The sequence below is a fragment of the Ovis canadensis genome, chromosome 15, assembly GCF_042477335.2.
Source record: "Ovis canadensis isolate MfBH-ARS-UI-01 breed Bighorn chromosome 15, ARS-UI_OviCan_v2, whole genome shotgun sequence".
NCBI classification, from domain to species: Eukaryota; Metazoa; Chordata; class Mammalia; order Artiodactyla; family Bovidae; genus Ovis; species Ovis canadensis.
In genome coordinates, this window is record NC_091259.1 from 59,580,382 (window position 1) to 59,603,628 (window position 23,247).

Sequence of the window (23,247 nt, forward strand, 5' to 3'; positions counted from 1 at the left end):
GGTTGGATCTCTTTGCAGTCCAAGGGACTCTCAAGACTCTTCTCGAACACCACAGTTCAAAACCATTAATTTCTTCAGTGCTCAGCTTTCTTTATAGTCCAACTCTCACATCCATACATGACCACAGGAAAAACCACAGCCTTGATTAGTTGGACCTTTTTTGACAAAGTAATGTCTCTCTCTGCTTTTTAATATGCTGTCTAGGTTAGTCATAACTTTCCTTCCAAGGAGTAAGCATCTTTTCTTCTCATGGCTGCAGTCACCATCTGCAGTGATTTTGGAGCTCACAAAAATAAAGTCTGACACTGTTTCCACTGTTTCCCCATCTATCTGCCGTGAAGTGATGGGACCAGATGCCATGATCTTCGTTTTCTGAATGCTGAGCTTTAAGCCAACTTTTTCACTCTCCTCTTTCACTTTCATCAAGAGGCTTTTTAGTTCTTCTTCACTTTCTGCCATAAGGGTGGTGTCATCTGCATATCTGAGGTTATTCATATTTCTCCCGGCAATCTTGATTCCAGCTTGTGCTTCCTCCAGCCCAGCATTTCTCATGATGTACTCTGCATATAAGTTAAATAAGCAGGGTGACAATATACAGTCTTGACGTACTCCTTTTCCTATTTGGAACCAGTCTGTTGTTCCATGTCCAGTTCTAACTTGCTTCCTGACCTGCATACAGATTTCTCAAGAGGCAGGTCAGGTGGTCTGGTATTCCCATCTCTTTCAGAATTTTCCACAGTATATTGTGATCCACACAGTCAAAGGCTTTGGCATAGTCAATAAAGCAGAAATAGATGTGTTTCTGGAACTCTCTTGCTTTTTCTATGATCCAATGGATGTTGGTAATTTGATCTCTGGTTCCTCTGTCTTTTCTAAATCCAGCTTGAACATCAGGAAGTTCACGGTTCACGTATTGCTGAAGCCTGGCTTGGAGAATTTTAAGCATCACTTTACTAGCGTGTGAGATGAGTGCAATTGTGCGGTAGTTTGTGCATTCTTTGGCATTGCCTTTCTTTGGAATTGGAATGAAAATTGACCTTTTCCAGTCCTGTGGCCACTGCTGACTTTTCCAAATTTGCTGGCATATTGAGTGCAGCATTTTCACAGCATCATCTTCCAGGATTTGAAATAGCTCAACTGGAATTCCATCACCTCCACTAGCTTTGTTCGTAGTGATGCTTCCTAGACATGCATTTAACAATGGATAATGATTCTCTTACACAAAATCAGGTGAGCTAGTTTCATTTGTTTATAGATCTATTTCTCCATTACACTAAGACTTAACTCAAATACAGTAAGCATGTCCTTTTTACTTTTATGAAGAATGTAACAATTCAATTCCATCACAAAGAAACAGTGTTACATGATTCCTGCTAATAACGACAAATTAATAAAAAATATTTTACAGAGACTGCTTCTCTTCTTTCAGATTTTTAATATCCTAGAATGCATGCTCCTCCTTTATTACTAAAGCTTAAACTATGCTGCTTGCTGCTGCTGCTAAGTCGCTTCAGTCGTGTCCAATTCTGTGCAACCCCACAGACGGCAGTCCATCAGGCTCCACTTCAGTTCAGTTCAGTTGCTCAGTCGTGTCTGACTCTTTGTGACCCCATGAATCACAGCACACCAGGCCTCCCTGTCCATTACCAACTCCCGGAATTCACTCAGACTCGGGTCCATCGAGTTGGTGATGCCATCCAGCCAACTCATCCTCTGTCGTCCCCTTCTCCTCTTGGCCCCAATCCCTCCCAGCACCAGGGTCTTTTCCAATGAGTCAACTCTTTGCATGAGGTGGCCAAAGTATTGGAGTTTTAGCTTCAAGAGCAGTCCTTCCAATGAACACCCAGGACTGATCTCCTTTAGGATGGACTGGTTGGCTCTCCTCACAGTCCAAGGGACTCTCAAGAGTCTTCTCCAACACCACAGTTCAAAAGCATCAAATCTTCGGCGCTCAGCCTTCTTCACAGTCCAACTCTCACATCCATACATGACCACTGGAAAAAGCATAGGCTTGACTAGATGGACCTTTGTTGGCAAAGTAATGTCTCTGCTTTTCAATACGTTACCTAGGTTGGTCATAACTTCCCTTCCAAGGAGTAAGTGTCTTTTAATTTCATGGCTGCAATTACCATCCGCAGTGCTTTTGGAGCCCCCAAAAATAAAGTCTGACACTGTTTCCCCATCTATTTCCCATGAAGTGATGGGACCAGATGCCATGATCAAATTAACTACCTATATATACCATTTTTAAAAACTCTAGTTGTATATTTGCAAAGTTCTAGTGAAGGACAGTCAATGGGTCACAAAGAATCAGGCACAACTTAGCAACTAAAGAACAACAAGGCCAATTAAAATGTTACTTTCCATTACCCATACAAATTTTTCACTTCACTTTGAAAAGGAAATATTCCAATGTTATTAAGGACATTCTCACCACCTAAGAACAGCTGCCACATGGTAGGTCTTCAATGTTAGCCAAACTACACTGTTAATAAATACTATTTGCAAAGAGACTGAATGAAGAAGCTGCACAAATATGCATTTGGTCCCTGCAGTGTTTCAATATTTATTCAGCAGTGTCACAAGTCCCCCTCCAAAAACATCTGTCATCAAACATGAACACAAAACCATCATGTTCAAGACCATGTCATCTTCTTCCACTAAAGATACTTTAAAGGTTTGCTTTTCCCTATAACCAGTCATCATAAATGGGATAGATGATACTCTATCAATTACATTCATCTTTATTAGCAGTCACTCCATTTGGGGGGCTCTCAAATAAAAATCGATCACTAGCCATTTGTTCTGAATGATCTACTTTAAGCTGCTAATAAACAAGAATGGATACTGTAATCATTCTGATTCTCTAGAGGTAACTCTAAAGTTTTCAGAACTTCCATGAGAAATTTTTGGTACTTAATGGTTTTAGTTATTCAATGATCCCAGATGAACAGAAGGATACAATTTATTTCTATATTCTGGCCTTTGGCTGAAAATTTAAAATGCAAACAAATACTAAAATTATATAGAACTCAGAACTTTGGGAAAAGGCACATTTAAGAGACCATCATTCTTTATCTGTGTAGATTATACAAATGTAAATTGTGAGTTAAAGAAGAAAATCTATAAATACTAGCTACTGCCACCAACAGAAACTGGCTTCTGTTGGTACATAAAGAAACAGTGAGAGAGGAAAGAAAACATAGGCTTTTGGTCAGACACCAACATTCAGACTGCGTGAGGGTTCCCCTTTCTGAGTCTTGGTGACTTTTAAAGTACAAGATATAATAGTATCTTACAGTGTTTAAGAATTTAAATAAAATAATGATGTCTAGCAAATACTTAGTATTCCAAAAACTATGGTTATTGTAAGTTAGGAGGGAAAAGATCCTCTTTTCAATCATATTTATACATGTAGCTACATCAAGCGTCTCAAATTAATACCAGAATAAGAAAATTATCATCGGTTACTATATTAGTTTCCAAGAGCTGCTGTAACAAAGTATCATAAACTAGGAGGCTTAAAAGAGAAATAGGGCTTCCCTGGTGGTCAGTGGTAAAGAATCTGCCTGCCAATACCAAAGACATAGACCAGTTTGATCCCTGGTCCAGAAAGATCCCACACAACACAGGACAACTAAGCCCATGCACCATAACTACTGAGCCTGTAATCTAAAGCCCGGGACCTGCAACTATTGAAGCCCAAATGCTCTCGAGCCCGTGCTCCGCAACAAGAGAAGCCACTGCAGTGAGAAGCCCATGCATCACAACTAGAGAGGAGTCCCTACTCGCCACACTAGAGAGAGCCCAAACAACGAAGACCCAGCACAGTCAAATAAATAAATAAAAATTTTTTTAAAGAAATGTATTCTTCCAGAATTCTGCTGTCTAGAAGTCTGAAACAAACGTGTCAGCAGCCTTGGTTTCTTTTTGAGGCTCTAAAGGAGAATATGTTCCTTATGTACTAGCTCTCAATCAGAGCTTCCCACGTAATGTATTGCATCCCCACAGTAATACCAGGAATGAGAATACCTCAGCCTTTCAGCGAACTAAGAGAGGCATGAGGCCCTGAGATGCCAGGACTGCCACTTCTGCATTCTTTAAAAGTTTTACAACACTTTTTCTAAAAGTCGTGAAACCAGTCAGGCTTATGCTATCGCAACTTGGCATTAAGTTCTGAGGTTATCACTGCACAAACGACTATGAAAATCAGGCAATACATAGTATATACTACATATACCAATATTCAATTTTAGATAGACAATCTCAGATGTAACCTATTAGTGTAACATTGTTATAACTGGATATCATCACAATTTGCCCATCAATCATCTATAAAAATCAAACTGACTAGATTCTTGACTTTAAAACTTACTAGTCCAAAACATGATTAAAAAGTTATATACATAACTTTTTAAGGTGCCCACTCTTGCCACTTCTATTCAACATAATGCTGGAAGTACTAGCAAGAGCAATCAGACGTGAAAAAATAAAGAAAAGGCATCCAAATCAGAAAGGAAAAAGCAAAATTTTCTCTGTTTACAAATACATAACCCCATATGCAGAAAATGCTAAAGACTCTATTAAAAAAAAACTATCAGAATAAATGAATTTATTAAAGTTGAAGAAAACAAAAATCAACATACTAAAATCAGTTGTGCTTCTTTATATCAACAACCTATACAAAAAGAAAACTAAGAAAACAATCTCATTTATGATAACATCAAAAAATATTCCTATTTTAACAATGCAAAGCGTGTATTGTCCTGCTATATCCACTATCCTTATTAACAGGTTCTTTTTAAAAAAACTAAGCAGAATATACCCTATTCAAACATGATATAACACCACTCAAAGCCTAGTTCTAACCTTTTCTCTTCTCCTTCTGGGACTCCTACAATGTATAATTAGTCTGTTTGACGGTATCACAGAGTTTCTTTAGGCTCTGTTTTCTTTTCTTCAATTCTTTTTCTTTCTCATTCTCAGAGTTAATAGTTTTCCCTCCTGTCATTTTTCACTTTTTCCCTTTAAGGAGCCAGCCATTAAAGAACAGAGAACCCTTCTACATGGTTGATGGGAATGTAAATCGGTATAGCCACTGTGAAAAACAGTATGGAGGTTCCTCAAGAAACTGAAGACAGAACTACCATATGATCCAATAATTCCACTCCTGGATCTGTATGAGGAAAAAACAAAAACACTAATTTGAAAAGATATATGCATCCCAATGTTCACAGCAGCACCATTTACAACAGCCGTGATAACATGGAAGCAACCCAAGTGCCCATCGAGGAACAACTGGGTTAAGAAGATACAAGATGCACGCGTGTGGCACATGCACTGGAATGTAACTCATCCGTAAAAAAGAATGAAATACCTCCATCTGCAGCACTGCAGACACACCTACAGAATATAATGCTGCGTGAAGTCAGCCACACGGAGAAAGAAAATCCTATGCGGTGTCACTTATATGCGGGAGCTAAAAATACAAACCAAGGTACAGGCAAAACAAAGAGAGACTTGAAGATATAGAAAACAAACTTGCAGTTACAAAAGGGAAGAGGAAAGGAAGAAGGAACAAATTAGGGGTATAAAATCAACAATCTACTATACATAAGATAGATGAGCAATAAGGATTTATTGTACAGCACAGGGAATTATACCCAATTTCTTATAATAACCTATAATGGAATATAATATGCAAGAAACTGAACCAATATACTGTATGTACACTGGGAAACTAATAAAATATTATAAGTTGATTATACTTCAATGAAAAAATAAAAAGTAAGATTTAAAAGTATATCCTGCATATAAATCCTCAATTTTATGTGTGATCAGAGCTAAATAAGTTCTTAAAATTAAAACAAATAAACAAGCAAGATAATAAAACTAAATATAACAAAGTTTCTTAAAAAAAGACAAAACTTAATAGCAAATCTACATGCCAAAGAATACTAACATTTACTCATATCTACCACTGTTTCTCCTAATAGTTCTTAAAACTTTAAAAATCAAACTATGTATATCAAGTATTTTGAGGAAAAAAAATTTGTCTGCTTTTCTCCCAAAATTTATTTCTAATTATTGTTGCATAAGTTAAGGAGTTCAAAAGTAAAATAATTTTAAAACATAAGTATCAACATGAACACAAAATAATCCTCAACTTTTTCTCAAGATAGTTATCTTTACTGCTCTACAGGACAAGGCTAGCAAAATAGAGAACTCCAAGTATATAGTCCACTGTTTTAAATAACTTTACCAATGATTCTTTAAGAGCAATGGCCAGAAAGCTAACTGTACACAGCTAAATTAAGTTACATTTGAAACTTTTACTGTGAGGAAATTCACCAAAAAAGAACCCTGCCACACACATAGGATAGTAGGTAGTATGCCCAACTCTTCATAAATTTCTTTCTTAAAAGAATAAAATTAGCAAAAAGTTGCATTTGAGGTGTGACTGTATGATACCACAGGCTTTTTGACAGGGTGTCCGTATTTGCTCTGTGTTTGTCCTCAGACAAGGAGCCGCCCTTAAAGCCCACAAACTTTTCCTGCTCTTTCTCTCCAGCCACAGTAACCTTTTGTATCCTTCCTTCACTAGCAGCATTCTGCCAAAGACTACAGGAAGTATATTAATACACAGAACTCGCCTTTAGCAACTTCAGTTTGAGTATTCCAAATAATTTTACCAATACCTCAGTGGTTAGCTAACTGTAGTTAAAAGCCAGACTAAATTTTACCCTAATACTTGATGCTGTTTAATGACTCACATTGCTTCTGTGTTTTTAAAGATTCATTTGCTCTATTTGAATAGATATGCCATACATCTATTATTTCTGGAGAATTACAAAATGCATTTCACAAACCGTGCTTAAAAATAAAACATTAATATTCTTATAGGAAATTGAAAGTAGCAAGAAACCTGAAAAAATTCAGGGCTCAAATTCCTTCAAGTATAAATAAGGATATACAGTATTGTTTTGTTTCTTTCTTCTAACATTCCCCTAAAAATGTATTACAAGTTTAGTCTGCATGTACTTGCTGCTGCTGCTAAGTCACTTCAGTCGTGTCCAACTCTGTGAGACCCCATAGACAGCAGCCCACCAGGCTCCCCCGTCCCTGGGATTCTCCAGGCAAGAACACTGGAGTGGGTTGCATGTACTTGAGGTATTATTTTTCAAGTTGCTGTCATCTGATCAATCCCACTTGAATTCTTTTCCTTCATATATTTCTATTGGGACAGCTCATCTATACGATCTCTAAATCTCACAAATAATACTCAAACTTTTTGGTGCATTAATTCTTTGCGTAGATAATGACAACATATACCACAAGTAATAACTTCTATAAAGTAATAACTTCATTCTTTTCAATTGACTATAATGCCACATCAGTTGTTTTGAAGAGAACTTTTTCATTTTTTATTTTAAAATTTTATTATTATTAATTTTGGCTGCACTGCACAGCCTATGGGATTTTAGTTCTCCAAACAGGAATCAAACCCTTGACAGAGTGCAGAGTCCTAACCACTGGACCACCAGGAAACTCCCTGAACAGAATGAATTTAATACATTTAATTGGAAGTTAATATACAACCAAAGAAGTTCTGTAAGTGCTAGGACTTTTTTTTCTTCTTTTTTGGGCACTCATATCCACAGAAGCTGGAAGAGTGCTCAAAATATTTTCTCAACACATGAAAAGTGGTATATCTTTAAATAAATTAATTTTAAAATAATACTTTTATAAGAAAATTAGAGTAAAAATAAAATTCCTTATAAAATTCCTTATAGAGCATAGATTCCCCATTCACCTACAGTTCAACTAAAGAAATTATCAATATTCATAAGACTTAGCTCCTGACAGAGATGAACCAAAATATTAAAATACTTAAAAGAATATTAAATACACTGCTATAAATGGATAACCAACAAAGACCTATTGTATAGCACATGGAAAAAAAGAATATTAAATATAAAAAAGAAACAAAAACACAACTACCATATTTTAAAAGACTGCTTTAAAATTGGTAAAATTGATAAAGAAAACTAAAAATTCAAAGAAGTTGTTCACATAAATTATGATCCCATTTCTTTTAAATATATTTAAATAGTCTTGATTGTTTAGCTGATGTACCAACAACAAATAGCCAAAACTACGGAATGTCCCAGAAAGGAAGTGTCATTATCAAATATTATCCATCAGATAGTTGGCAGCATAAATGTTCCACATACTTTCAATTTAACAACTAGCAGTCTCTCTAAAGGAAATTTCCACAGCAAAAGATAAATGTTCTGATTTTCAGTGGATTTTTAAATGTGTATAAATGAAAGCTAAGAATACACCAGCTTCGACGTTTTAAAAAATTTAATAATTTAAACTGAAATGTGTAAGTTAAAATTAAAACATTCTCAGATGTTTAATTTTTCTTTAATTATGCCTTGCAATGTTTTTAACATAACAAATATTCATTTTTCTAGCGCAAAAAAACAAACAAAAAACAGAAAAGGCATGAGATAATCTTGAAAACTGATAAATGATAAAATGCTCTACTATCACTGTTAAAGATTCAATCAGGCTAGAAAACTAGCAATATCAGTGATGTGCTCTAGTTTATCTGTCACCACAACAAACCATAAAACCTCATTAGGCTCAACATCACCTGTGCAGTATTTTTGTTAAAATTTTGACCTAAATCTAATCATGAAGAAAAAAACCTGAATTATTCAAAAAAGCTTTTTATGAGACAAGCGACCAGATAAGTAAAACAGGTGAGAGAAATCAAATGGAGCAAACTTTCAGTTACAAAATAAATGAGTCATAGGGATGAAATATACAGTTGTGAATATATATACTTGTAAAATCTATTCACTATTATTTATACTTGTAAATACTTCAAAATATTATGAATATTATTTTCTTCCAAAATGTTCATAAACTTCTTTGTAGTAAGAAGCAACTCAGCTCCTCATCTGAAAATTCAAATGGAGTAAAAGGAGGAAAAAAGTGAGAGAGCCAAAGAAATGGAGAATGCACGGATACCAATACTTTTCTCCAACAACCATATCTGCCCTTAAGCCAAAGAAGGATGAGAGGATGAGGACCTTCACTTGCAAGCTTACCTGTGCATACTCTCTTTCAATAGCAGCCTTCTTCTGACTGAATGTCCTAAAAACATAAATAAAAGTAAAAATTCATTACCGAAAACATAACAATAATTTTATGCAAAGTTGTCAACATACCCTCAAACACTGTTTCATAAGCTGTGTTGAGGGAAGGCACAATATATCAATGATCCATGTATCTAAGAATACCGCTGACACCATAGACTGGAGTTAAGACAGCCTTAGGACATTCAAATCCTAGCTCCACCACTGATTAGCTGTATGAACTTGGTCAAGTCACTTGACTTCTCTGTGCCTCAGGTTTCTATTTGGTAAAATGGGTATAGTAATAGTATCTACCTCATAGGGATAATGTAAAATTTATATGAATAAATATAAAAAATAAATAATGTAAAAGTATATGAAGTGCTCAAAATAGTGTCTAGCACAGAGTAAAAGACAGGTGTGTGCACCTATTCACTACTGTCATCAGTATGGCTAGTGCATATGAAAATGCTTACTGAAGATAATACCAGAGGGAACCACAGAAAACAAGGTAAAAATCAAATTTTCATCAGCTTCTCAGCATGAAAAAGTCAAATCATTTCCTTCATTCTAGTCTTTTATAAGAGTCAAGAAAGTACAAGGGCACTACATGTTATAGTATGAGAGCCTTTTTCACACATGTATTATATTTCACAGATTTTACAGTAAACAATTTTGACAAGTTCCTCTGTCCATGGGATTCTCCAGGCATGAATACTGGAGTTGGTTGCCATGCCCTTCTCCAAGGGATCTTCCCGATCCAGGAATTGAACCCGCATCTCTTGCATCTCCTGCATCGGCAGGTGAATTCTTTACCACTAGCACCACCAGGGAAGCCCCATTTTATGATATTATTATTCATTTTTTAAGTAATTAGCAGTATTTTATTCTATCGTAACAGTACATGAAATAACAGTGGACCTAACAAACCACCGCTAGTGGTAAAGAATCTGCCTCCAACGCAGGAGACCCAGGTTCAATCCCTGGGTCAGGAAGATCCCCTGGAGAAGGGAATGGCTACCCATTCCAGTGTTCTTGCCTGGAGAATTCCATGGACAGAGAGGATCCTGGTGGGCTGCTACAGTCCATGGGGTTGCAAAGAATCCAGCTCGACTCAGCAACCTTTCACTTTCACTTTTTACAAACCACAGGCAAGGTAGAGTCAATGAAACATGATAACATTAACAATTTACCTTAAATATACTGAGTTTAACTGGAGGAGGGCATGGCAACCCATTCCAGTATTCTTCCCTGGAGAATCCCATAGACAGAAGACCCTGGTGGGCTACAGTGCACAGGGTCACAAAGAGTTGGACGTGACTGAAGCAACTTAGCACACATGCGTGCATATTGGGTTTAAAGGCTTTTCTGTGAGGTGTCAGGTACCTGCGTTCTTAGAAACACTTCAATAAGGCAGAGATATCAAAGTGAAAAGTGAAAAGTATAAAGAAAAGAGCTGGAATAGAAAAAAGGCAATAAAACAAAACTTATTCTAATAATTATTTAAATTTACCAACATAACTATTCATCTCATATAAAAAATAAAGGTATTTAAGATTTGGCTACATTTGTTTTGGATGAATAACTATTATTTAAATTTAAAAAGGAAGGAAATTCTGACATACACAACAACACGAATGAACTGTGAGATCTCTGAGATCATTATGCTGAGTGAAATAAATCAGTCACAAGAAGACAAATACTGTATGATATCATTTATATAAGATTTGACTTAGAGCAGTCAAAATCACATGGACACAGAGTAGAATGGTAGTTTCCAGGAGCTAAGAAGAGGGGATAAAGTAGTTATTACTTAATAAGCACAGAGTTTCAGTTTTGCAAGATGCAAAGAGTACTGAAGATGGATGGTCGTGGCAGTGGAACAAAGTGAATGTACTTAACAGCACTAAACTATACACTTATAAACAGTTAAGATAGCAATTTTTTTATGGATTTTTCCATAGGGGAAATAGTGGAAACAGTGGTTGACTTTATTTGGGGGGACTCCAAAATCACTGCAGATGGTGACTGCAGCCATGAAATTAAAAGATGCTTACCCCTTGGAAGGAAACTTATGACCAACCTAGATAGCATATTAAAAAGCAGAGACACTACTTTGCCAACAAAGGTCCGTCTAGTCAAGGTTATGGTTTTTCCAGTGGTCATGTACAGATGTGAGAGTTGGACTATAAAGAAAGCTGAGCACTGAAGAATTGATGCTTTTGAACTGTGGTGCTGGAGAAGACTCTTCAGAGTCCCTTGGACTGCAAGAAGATCCAACCGGTCCATCCTATAGGAAATCAGTCCTGGGTGTTCACTGCAAGGACTGATGTTGAAGCTGAAGCTCCTATACTTTGGCCACCTCATGCGGACAGCTGACTCATTTGAAAAGACCCTGATGCTGGGAAAGATTGAGGGCAGGAGGAGAAGGGGATGACAGAGGATGAGATGGTTGGATGGCATCACCGACTCAATGGACATGAGTTCGGGTGGACTCCAGGAGTTGGTGATGGATAGGGAGGCCTGGTGTGCTGCAGTTCATGGGGTCGCAAACGGTCAGACATAACTGAATGACTGAACTGAACTGAACTGAAAGCAAGAGAATGGAGCAAAAAATCTTCTGATAATCTTCATATAAGACATAAAGGCATTTGTTAATAGTCAACATCAGTTTCTCATAAAATCTCTTTTAAAATATTAATGGCTGCTGTTACTAAAAGATGAACAAAAACAAGTGCCAGCAAGGACCTAGAAAACTGAAAACTCTCATACAGTGCTTATAGCAATGTAACATGGTACACCTGTTTTAGAAAATAGTCTGTTAAGTGAGGAGATCTTAGGAGGCCTCCAGATTTGCAATTGGTATCAGGAGTGAGAGTTGTCTGGGGGCTCCCTAACTCTGTAATTCATCACCAGGATAAGCAGAACACCTAAGAACATTCAATTTATTAATGGTGGTAGTAGAGATGGGACATCAAAACCATAATGATGAATATTAAAAATAAACACACCCACCACAATGGCTAAAATTAAAAAGACTGATAAGTATCAGTAAAGATAAAATGCAATGAAACTCTACATGTTGTTTGTGGGAATATAAAATGGTACAACCATTTTGAGGAAAAAGAAAAAAAACATATTCTTATGTAACTAAACATCTATCTTGACAGATTTCTAATGCTAGAAATTTACCAAGCGAAATGATAGCAAATGTCCACAAAAACACTTGACAAAAATATTTATAGCACTTTTATTCATAAATAGCCCTAAACAGGAAATTATACCAGTGGGATAATAGGCCAACAAACAGTGATACATTCTTACAATGGAATAAAACTGAGCAAGAAAAACAAATGAACTATAAAATGATCACATTGCTACTACTCTGAGTTAGTTGACCTCTTATTTTACAAATAACAAAGTTGAACAATAACATCAGAATATAAAAAAAATCATTCATTAGCACAGATAGCAAACCAGGGTAAGGGAACTACTACTTATTTATCAGGACACTGGTGACTCTTTCATAAAGAAAACTTTACAGTTTTGTCCTGGAATATAACAGCTGTTTTTAGAGATATTATTACCAAAAATATGGCAATAGCATTAAAATGATGACATGAGAATACAAAAAAAAAAAAGTTTATTTTGAACAAGACAAGTAGAATGAACAACTGAAGCTATACAAATCTGACAGGAAATTATTTTGCTCCTAATAGAAAATATTAATTCACCAACATTCATTGAGCATCTTCTGAATTTCAGGTATTCTACTAAATATGCACTGGGTGTGTAAAAATGAATGAGACATGGACTCTGCTCTCAAGGTATTTATTAGTATAAGATATACAAATGATGCCAAGATCCACAAATACTACAGGCATAGAGTGAAAAGTAGAAAGCATTTTTCTTTCTTATTAATTAGGTAACCTTGGGCAAGTTAATTTTCCTGATCATGTTTCAGTTTCCTATCATGAAATAGGAATAAAAAGAACATCTATCTCATATAGGATTATTGGTAAAGCACTTAGACTTGGTACACAGCAAAAACAAGAAAAGTATTTACTAAGTGAAAATATCATGCCCACAGTTTATAACTATGAAATTTAATCCAGTTAAAATATTAAATATGCAAAGCACTATCAAAAAATATATTTAAAGTACTTCTGGTCTTAAATAATAAAGTCAGAATCTCCCTTCTCCTCTCAGAAATTACCCAAAAGCAACAAACAGAATAAAAAACAAAATGCAAACATGATCTCCAATAAAACTAGGAAACATGAAATGTAAGTGGAAGAGAGGCCTGAGGAGAGACAATTAAATTGGAGAAAGAGGGTAAACTATAAGGCATGAGGTTACAAAACTCAAAAAGATGCAGGGAGTACATTTCTTCAACTGCACTTACTGAGGTATAAAATTTAAACCACATTCCCAACAACAAGAACAAGGGACACAGGCTGGTGGAGGAAGCTTTGCTGTTTAGTTTGAAGAAATAGAGGAGAAAGTATTAAATTAGAAATCACACAAACAATTTACACTGGCAGAAACTAGATTGCTGGTGTAGTAGGAAAAAAAAAAAAAATAATGAGATAGCCTGTTCTATGTAGCCTGCAGTAGCCAATCTTCTCTGGCTGAGGAGAAATAAAACAATTCATACACTCAATCCTGGTACAATGAAAACTACTGTAAATGTCAAAGACTGTAACTACCCTAAAAAGTTGTATTCTAAAAAGTTTGGTATCCTAAAAAGTTGTACAGGAAAAACCCTCTTCATTCAAAAATAACCCCAAAGGGAGCAAGAATAGATCTATGCAAATATAAAATTTTAAGAAGAAAAAAAGGCACAGGAAAAAGAGAGTAGCTGAGAAACATTCATGAGAAAAATGCTGCCATAGAGCAGATGCATTTTTAAAACTTAAAAAATAAACAAAGAACCCCAGTGAGGCAAACACTGCTTCCAGATATGCTTATAGAGTGTCAAAGTCACAAGAGAGTAGCTGTGGTGAGTGGGCAGCCAGTCTTGTCCCTTTAGGAGGAAAGCTTTTTAGCCTTTCACCATTGAGTATAAGGTTACTTGTGGGTTTTTCATATGTGCCCTTTATCATATTAAGGAAGTTTCCTTCAATTCCTAGTTTACTGAGTGTTTTTATCATGAAAGGGTATTGAATCTTGTCAAATGCTTTTTCTGCCTCTACTGAAATGATGTGGTTTTTTTCCCCCTTCATTCTATTCCTTGATTTTTTTATGTTGAACTTTTGCATTCCTGGAATCAATTTTTCTTTGTCATTGTGTATAAACCTAATGTGTTGTTGGACTCAGTTTGCTAGTATTTGTTAAGGATTTTTACATCAAAGTTCATATGGGATACTGATCTGTAGTTTCTTGTGGTATCTTTGTCTGACTGGTTATCAAGGTAATAAGGACATCACAGAGTTAGGCGTGTTCCCTCATTTTCTGGTTTTTTTTGAAGATTCTGAAAAGGACTGATGTTCTTTAACCAGGTCTTCTTTAACCATAAGGTAAAATTCAAGCATGAATTTTAGTCCTCTCATTCACATCAGAACATGACTACTAGAAAAACCATAGTCTAGACTGTAAGAACTTTTGTTGGCAAAGTGATGTCTCTGTTTTTAACACGCTATCTAGGTTTGAAACAGCTTTTCTTCCAAGGAGAATCTTTTAATTTCATGGCTGCAGTCACCGTCTACAGTGATTCTGGAGCCCAAGAAAAGAAAATCTGCCACTGCTTCCACTTTTCCCCCTTCTAATGTGTATATCCATTCATTCTCCTGTTGAGTCTTTTCATGTAAAACTTACATAAACTAAAATCACAAATTTTATATATATATATATATATACAGACACATATATACACACACACATATATATTTATACACATAAAATGTGTGAGTTTTGACAAATACATATACCTGAGTAATCCAAATGCCCATCAAGGTACATACAGAATGATAGCTATACTTTCATACTCCTTTCTTTCATACTCCTTCCTACTCAATTCCCCCACTTAACCTGCAGAGGAAACCACTCACTAGTTTCTTTTCCATCACAGCCTGGTTTCGTCTGTTCTAGACTTAATATAAACAGACTCATACAGCAGGTACTCTCTGGTTTCTTTCACTCACCAGTGTGTCCTTTATTCACACTGCTGTATATATCCATAATTCACTCCTTTTTACTACTGAGTAGTATATATGGAGTTTTCTTTTACAGGTGGGAAAGAGGGCTTCTCTTTATTATTAATTCTATTTTTACTGCATTGGGATCAGAGAATATGATGATAATTATAATGATGACATTAAACATTTCCTGAGCCTCAACCACGTGTAAGGCCCTGCTCTGAACAGTAATCCTTGCAACTCTGAGCGGCACACTATTATCACCTCCATTTTATATATGAGAACACTAAATCCCATATGTCAGGTAACTTACCCAGGGCTCATGGCTAGGACAGAACCAGAATTTGGTCCCTGAGCCCTCTCTTAACCACGTACTACATAGAATGCATGTATAATTTCCATGGAATGTGCTGATATTTCTTTTATGAACTAATAATGATATAATCAACTTCTGTGTTTGAAATGAATATATTTTGCATATTAGATGCAGAATCTATCAATATATATGTAACTAAGCTTATTAATTATGGAATTTAAATACTCCACATACTTTTTAAAATTTGTTTGATGTCAAAATCTCCCACTGTGACTACAGATTTGTCAGTTTCTCCTTACAATTTTACAAACTGTGCTTTCTTGTTATTAAGTGAATAAATCTTCATGCTTATTATTTCTTTCAGGTGAATCCACTTAACTTTAAGTATTTCTATTCCTATTAATGATTAGACTTTAATTCTGTTTTATCTAATAATGGACTATCATGTCTCTTTAAAGTACTAAAATATTTTTATAGTTTTATATTCAATTTTTGGTATCATTAGGTTTTTTTACATACATCCCATGAGTATGTACCAATGGTGATTTTTAATTTTTAGATGAAAAAAAGACAAAGTTAAACAACAAATTGGAGGAAAGCATTTGCATTAATTACGCAACCTAAAATATGAAAAACTCCTACAAAACTCCTAACATTCAAATAGAACATTAGATTAAGGACATGGTATGGTTTGAATGTTTATATCCTACCAAAATTCCTATGATGGAATCTTAGTACCAATACTAATGTGATGGTATCAGTCAGTGGGCCTTAGGAAAGTGCTTAAGTTATGAGGGTGGAATCCTCATGAAAAGAGTCAGTGCCCGTATAAAAGAGGCTTCAAAGAGATCCCCAGCTCTTCAGTGTTGTGAGGACACAGCGAGAAGATGCCAGCTATAAACGAGAAAAGAGGCCCTCACAAGAGAACACAGTTGTGTTGGTGCCTTGATCTTGACCTTACCAGCATCCAAACCTGTAAGCAATAAATGTTTGTTGTTTATAGCTACCCAAACTACCGCACAATTGCACTCATCTCACATGCTAGTAACGGAGAAGGCAATGGCACCCCACTCCAGTACTCTTGCCTGGAAAATCCTATGAACGAAGGAGCCTGGTAGGCTGCAGTTCATGAGGTTGCTAAGAGTCGGATACAACTAAGCGACTTCCCTTTCACTTTTCACTTTCATGCATTGGAGAAGGAAATGGCAACCCACTCCAGTGTTCTTGCCTGGAGAATCCCAGAGACGGGGAGCCTGGTAGGCTGCCGTCTATGGGGTCGCACAGAGTCGGACATGACTGAAGTGATTTAGCAGTAGCAGTAGCACATGCTAGTAAAGTAATGCTCAAAATTCTCCAAGCCAGGCTTCAGCAATACGTGAACCGTGAACTTCCTGATGTTCAAGCTGGATTTAGAAAAGGCAGAGGAACCAGGGATCAAATTGCCAGCATCTGCTGGATCATGGAAAAAGCAAAAGAGTTCCAGAAAAACATCTTCTTCTGCTTTATTGACTATGCCAAAGCCTTTGACTGTGTGGATCACAATAAACTGTGGAAAATTCTGAAAGAATGGGAATACCAGACCACCTGACCTGCCTCTTGAGAAATCTGTATGCAGGTCAGGAAGCAACAGTTAGAACTGGACATGGAACAACAGACTGGTTCCAAACAGGAAAAGGAGTGCAACACTTACTCCTTGGAAGAAAAGTTATGACCGGCCTAGATAGCATATTCAAAAGCAGAGACATTACTTTGCTGACTAAGGTCTGTCTAGTCAAGGCTACGGTTTTTCCTGTAGTCATGTATGGATGTGAGAGTTGGACTGTGAAGAAGGCTGAGCACCGAAGAATTGATGGTTTTGAACTGTGGTGTTGGAGAAGACTCTTGAGAGTCCCTTGGACTGCAAGGAGATCCAACTAGTCCATTCTGAAGGACAGCCCTGGGATTTCTTTGAAAGGAATGATGCTAAAGCTGAAGCTCCAGTACTTTGGCCACCTCATGCGAAGAGTTGACTCATTGGAAAAGACTCTGATGCTGGGAGGGATTGAGGGCAGGAGGAGAAGGGGACGACAGAGGACGAGAAGGCTGGATGGCATCACTGACTCGATGGACGTGAGTCTGAGTGAACTCCGGGAGTTGGTGATGGACAGGGAGGCCTGGCGTGCTGCGATTCATGGGGCCGCAAAGAGTCGGACACGACTGAGTGACTGAACTGAATCTGTGGTTATTTTGTCAGAGCAGCCCCAATGGAGGTAGATAGCACAGATGATTAACAAAAAACATAAAATAATGTAAAATAGTCCAATGTGAAGAAAAAAACTCTGATCTTTCTAACAACCAAGAAATCCAGATTCAAACAATAAGACTATTCTGCCTATAAGATGACCAATATTAGAACATCAGGATAATGATAATATATTGCTATTCCCACATGTGGAAATATCTATCAACAGTGGGGGTGGGGAGTAAGGAAAGGTAATATGGCAACAAGTATATATGATCATTTAAATAGTACATAATGTTTGATCCATCAATTCTGCTTCTATAAATTTATCCTAAAAAGATAGTTACATAAATATATAAGGATGTGAATAAGGATATCAATGACCATGCTACACTGCAAATTAGGTACTATATTGTAGTACATGGTATTTATGTAAACAAAGGAAAAGAAAACTTTTAACAACAATTTTAAAAGCCACATTTTAAAAATTATTAAATATTTATTTGGCCAATGATACCTCATTCAGTAACAAATACTTCTTCAGCATCTACATACCAGTCTTGCTCTCAAAAAGCCCATAGGATGGAGGGGAAAACATACCAGAAAAGAAAAAACAGAAAGATAGAAGATTAATATACCACATGACAAGTGCTCTAAGAGTGACAAGGGGGATATATGGATACACAAGAGCTGGTTCACTTCGTGGTACAGCAGAAACTAACATAAGATTGTGAAGCAACTATAGCCAAATTTAGAAAAATGTATTGACAGAATTTGTTGGGATAAAAGTAAAGATATTACATGTGAGCCTTGCTCCGAAGAAGAGGGACAAGATTCCTCCCCATCGGTTACAGCTTTCTCGGGAAACTGAAACATTTACAGGAGTGATGTAGGCAGAGTCCTCATACCATGCAGTGGGTCCCACAGTGAAACCCACTCATTAAGACTTGCTCTCAACCTGGGGTGGGGGTTGGGGAGGGGTCATGGGTAAGAACTGGCCATTCAGTGATCTGAATATCCACAGTGGTCTCAGACTAACAAAGGAGAAACTGAGCCACGTAAGAGGGCTGAAATGACTCTAGGGTAACTCCTAGAGGTGTTAAACTCACAAGTAGCACACCGATTTCTGTTTGAAATGTTAGTTTTAAATCTATATTTTCCAGATATAAGGAAACCCCTCCCCTCAAGCTATTTATGACTTACAGAACTTTGGCAAATTATACCTTTTCAAGCAGAATTGAAACATTTATCTTTTTTCTCTACCTGATCCTTCCAGAGTCTGAAAATACTCAAGTTACCAGCAGTTTTATCAGATAAATTAGGAAGGCCATCTCCTAACAGGAGCAGGAATCTCAAGGTATTTCAGTTCAGTCACTCAGTCGTGTCCAACTGTTTGCGACCCCATGAATCGCCACACGCCAGCCCTCCCTGCCCATCACCAACTCCCAGAGTCCACCCAAACCCATGTCCATTGAACTGGTGATGCCATCCAGCCATCTCATCCTCTGTCGTCCCCTTTCTCCTCCTGCCCTCAATCCTTCCCAGCATTAGGGTCTTTTCCAATGAGTCAACTCTTCACATGAAGTGGTCAAAGTATTGGAGTTTCAGCTTCAGTATCAGTTCTCCCAATGAACATCCAGGACTGATCTCCTTTAGGATGGACTAGTTGGATCTTCTTGCTGTCCAAGGGACTCTCAAGAGTCTTCTCCAACACCACAGTTCAAAAGCATCAATTCTTCGGCACTCAGCTTTCTTTATAGTCCAACTCTCACATCCATACATGACTACTGGAAAAACCATAGCCTTGACTAGACGGACCTTTGTTGGCAAAGTAATGTCTCTGCTTTTCAATATGCTATCTAGATTGGTCATAACTTTCCTTCCAAGGAATAAGTCTTTTAATTTCATGGCTGCAGTCACCATCTGCAGTGATTTTGGAGCCCAAAAAAATTGAGCCACTGTTTCCACTGTTTCCCATCTATTTCCCATGAAGTGACGGGACCTGACACCATGATCTTCGTTTTCTGAATGTTGAGCTTTAAGCCAACTTTTTCACTCTCCTCTTTCACTTTCATCAAGAGGCTTTTTCGTTCCTCTTCACTTTTTGCCATAAGGGTGGTGTCATCTGTATATCTGAAGTTATTGATATTTCTCCCGGCAATCTTGATTCCAGCTTGTGCTTCTTCCAGTCCAGTGTTTATCATGATGTACTCTGCATATAAGTTAAATAAGTAGGGTGACAATATACACCCTTGATGTACTCCTTTTCCTATTTGGAACCAGTCTGTTTTCCATGTCCAGTTCTAACTGTTGCTTCTTGACCTGCATACAGGTTTCTCAAGAGACAGGTCAGGTAGTCTGGTATTCCCATCTCTTTCAGAATTTTTCAGTTTATTGTGATCTGCACAGTATTGGGGGGACTTCAAAAAGGGAGGAATTCACCTAGATCTGAAGGTGAAATATGTGGCAGGCCTTTGGCACGGCTTTCCTGGATCTAAGAGGCCAGAAAAGCTGGCCTCTTTTACTTTTAAAAAGTTTAATCTGAAATTCCTTATAAAAAGTTCCAGCAAAGCCAATTTTTAAAAAGCCCATGTGAATCATCAGGCCAAGTTTATGGAAACCAGATTTATTTTGCAAACAAATTAGTCTTAATTTGGCTATATTCAGTAGAAATGAGGGTAATTTTAGAGAGAAAAGTGTTATGTTTCAGTGGATATTAAATTCTAGTTTTGAGAATTGAGGTCTGTATTTACTGCCTAAGACTTACTTCTCAGACAGCTCCTTGCTGTTATGTTTTATTATTGTAAAAAATAAATTCAATTAAGAAATAATTCAATTAAAGTTTAATTGAATTATTAAAAGAAGTTCATTTCTAAAGCTTAGCTAAATCTTTGGATGAAAATCAGATGCCCATGACCTGAAACCAGGGTATTGTGTATACCAGAAAGGACATAATTTAAAGGGCAATCTCTTGCCTAGATGGAAGACACATCAAATACTCTTAACTACCTCCTGCACAGCAAAACTGAAGGGAACAGACTCTTGAATTAATATTTACACTTAGAACAAGCCCCTGCACGGATTGGCCTATAGAGAGGGTGGCTGACCTTAAAACAAGGCCAAACAGAGAAGACACTACCAAGCCAGGATGAGATGGCAACAGGATGAGAAAATGACAACATCTGACCCAGGTGACTCAAGACCCAAGACCAGGCCTGTATACCAATTACTTTGATATCTGCTCACATCTTTGCTTGCTAACTAAATGTATTTCACAACCTTATGCACAGTTAATTTAATTGTTAGCTTTATGGTCAATTACCTGTATCCAGTATTTTCAGGCTACCCTGGTGGATTTCTCCACTCCAAGGCTCTAACTGAATAGCCCTTAGGAAATTTACTTTAGAAAAAAGATATAATTCTGTTCAGGCAACTAGCTGATGTTATTAGCTGGGATACCCTCACCTGGCCAATTAATAATACCTGCTATGTATGACCCTGGCCATAAACACAAATTTGTTTTCAAGATCACTCAAACTCAATCAGAACAGCAAGCAAAATTTCAGCCAAAAATTATAACCTCCCTCAATTGTGGAATGGATTCATGTGGTTAACACCAGGCTGCAGTCATTTAGATTTAAGGCTCCCCTTATGTTAGGAATCAAGATGCCATATTAATAATACTAGGAAATTGGGCTGGGTGCCTATGAATAATACCAAAATATAATCTCCCCAAAGATAAAGACTGGTACAGAACAGACTAAGTAAAACGATCTAAGAATACACTAGGCAACGCCTAGCAGAGGTTCTTGGCTTAAATTCTTACTTAATGACCTTACTAACTTGTATTTTGCCTGTTTTACAAAATTATTCTTTCTTGCATTACCAAATGTGTGCATGAGCCTCTGAGAAAATGACTACTAGGTGACTTGAAGCAGCTGTCTAAATAGTTCTATATAAGGTCAGTGATTTTAACAGTTTAGATATGGGAAGAAGCAACAGAGGGAATCATTTCCTGGGCCATACCAGGTGGTATGATAGGTGGTCCAGAGATTTCAGCTACTATTAACAGGGCCTAGTCCAGTAAGAGCAAATTGTGTGGCTATCAACAAAATCCCTGCCTGACCTAGGAATGAGCACCATGGGACAAAACAGAAGTGGTCATGAGTGCCTCCCAAATCACAGTAGAATTTATGACAAGGAGGGGACTGAGCTAACCAAAAACTGTCCCTTACCATCTGCCTCTACAAGGATTAGGTCACTGCCAATGCAGCTGCTAAACTTCAAACAGCCTGAATGAGTGTGATAAGAGTGGAGATAAGGAATCAGGCACTCTGTTCTCTGGAAAAAAACTGGCAGAACAGGACTTCTCAAAAGTCCTGTTAGTTAGATATCTTCAGGAGAAGATTTTATGAGCCCAATTTCTTACATTTTCTCCCATCTAGAAAAGCACTAAAATCATTAACAGAGACATATGCTTCTTGTGACTACTAGTAACCTTCTTGTGACTAGCAGTAACCTTCTACCAAAATGTGTGCTTGATTGCACATAGCTCCCTCCACCAAAATCACATATAGCTGACCTTTCCTCTTACCTCCTCAGAGCAGTTCCTTGGGGCTATCTGAGAGGCTATCTTCCAAACTATAATCCTCATTTTGCCCCAAATAAAACTTAACTCACAACTCTCGTGTTGTGTATTTTTTTTCAGTCAACAGAGATAAAGCCAGAGAAATTGCACTTCTAACAAGTTCCTAGTCGGTACAGATACTGCTAATCTAGGAAACAGACTTTGAGAATCAAAGAATTAAAACTATAAAACTACTCATCCTTCCCTGTGTCACCAAAAACAAAATAGTTAGGTCATTATAGATATAGTTATAAAAATTATGTACACGTGAAAGGGAGGAAAACAATAACAAACAAGACCAGCACCTTCCTACTAATCCAACAAGGTTTTGTTAAAAGTAAAATAAACTTGAAAAGTCACACATTATTTTGCTGACATTTCCTTTCTTTTTTCGCCTACACCATGTGACGTGTGGGATCTTAATTCCCCGACCAGGGACTGAACCTGCATCCTTTACAGTAAAAGCATAGAGTCTTAACCACTGGACTGCCAGGGAAGTCCTTTGTTGACATTTTCAACCTACAAATAATCTATTCAGGACTAACTGTCCAATTGATAATTCTAAACATCTTAGAAATCTACCTCTCCTATAGCATTTCTTAGCCAAGGGAATATTTCCTGGAATGCCTAAGGTCAGGAAGAAGATCTGAAATGTGTATCAAGTATGTTTATGTGTATTAAGAAGATCTGAAATGTGTATTAACTCCTGTAACACCATCTTTATTTACAAATAAGTAAATATTTCATCTTCTCATCTTTATTTACAAATATGAATCATCTGTGATGCCTTTACATAC

The 23,247-nt window shown here is 37.0% G+C and overlaps 1 protein-coding gene across 3 annotated transcripts in view; it reads right to left on the reverse strand.

Moving 5' to 3' along the window:
* Window positions 1-23,247, reverse strand: part of FCHSD2 (FCH and double SH3 domains 2) — a 238,034-nt gene that overhangs the window by 192,002 nt on the left and 22,785 nt on the right. For all 3 annotated transcript variants that reach the window (XM_069552994.1, XM_069552995.1, XM_069552996.1), the window contains exon 3: window positions 9,123-9,168. In XM_069552994.1, coding sequence (XP_069409095.1) covers window positions 9,123-9,168 — 46 coding nt within the window. The remainder of the gene's footprint in view (window positions 1-9,122; window positions 9,169-23,247) is intronic.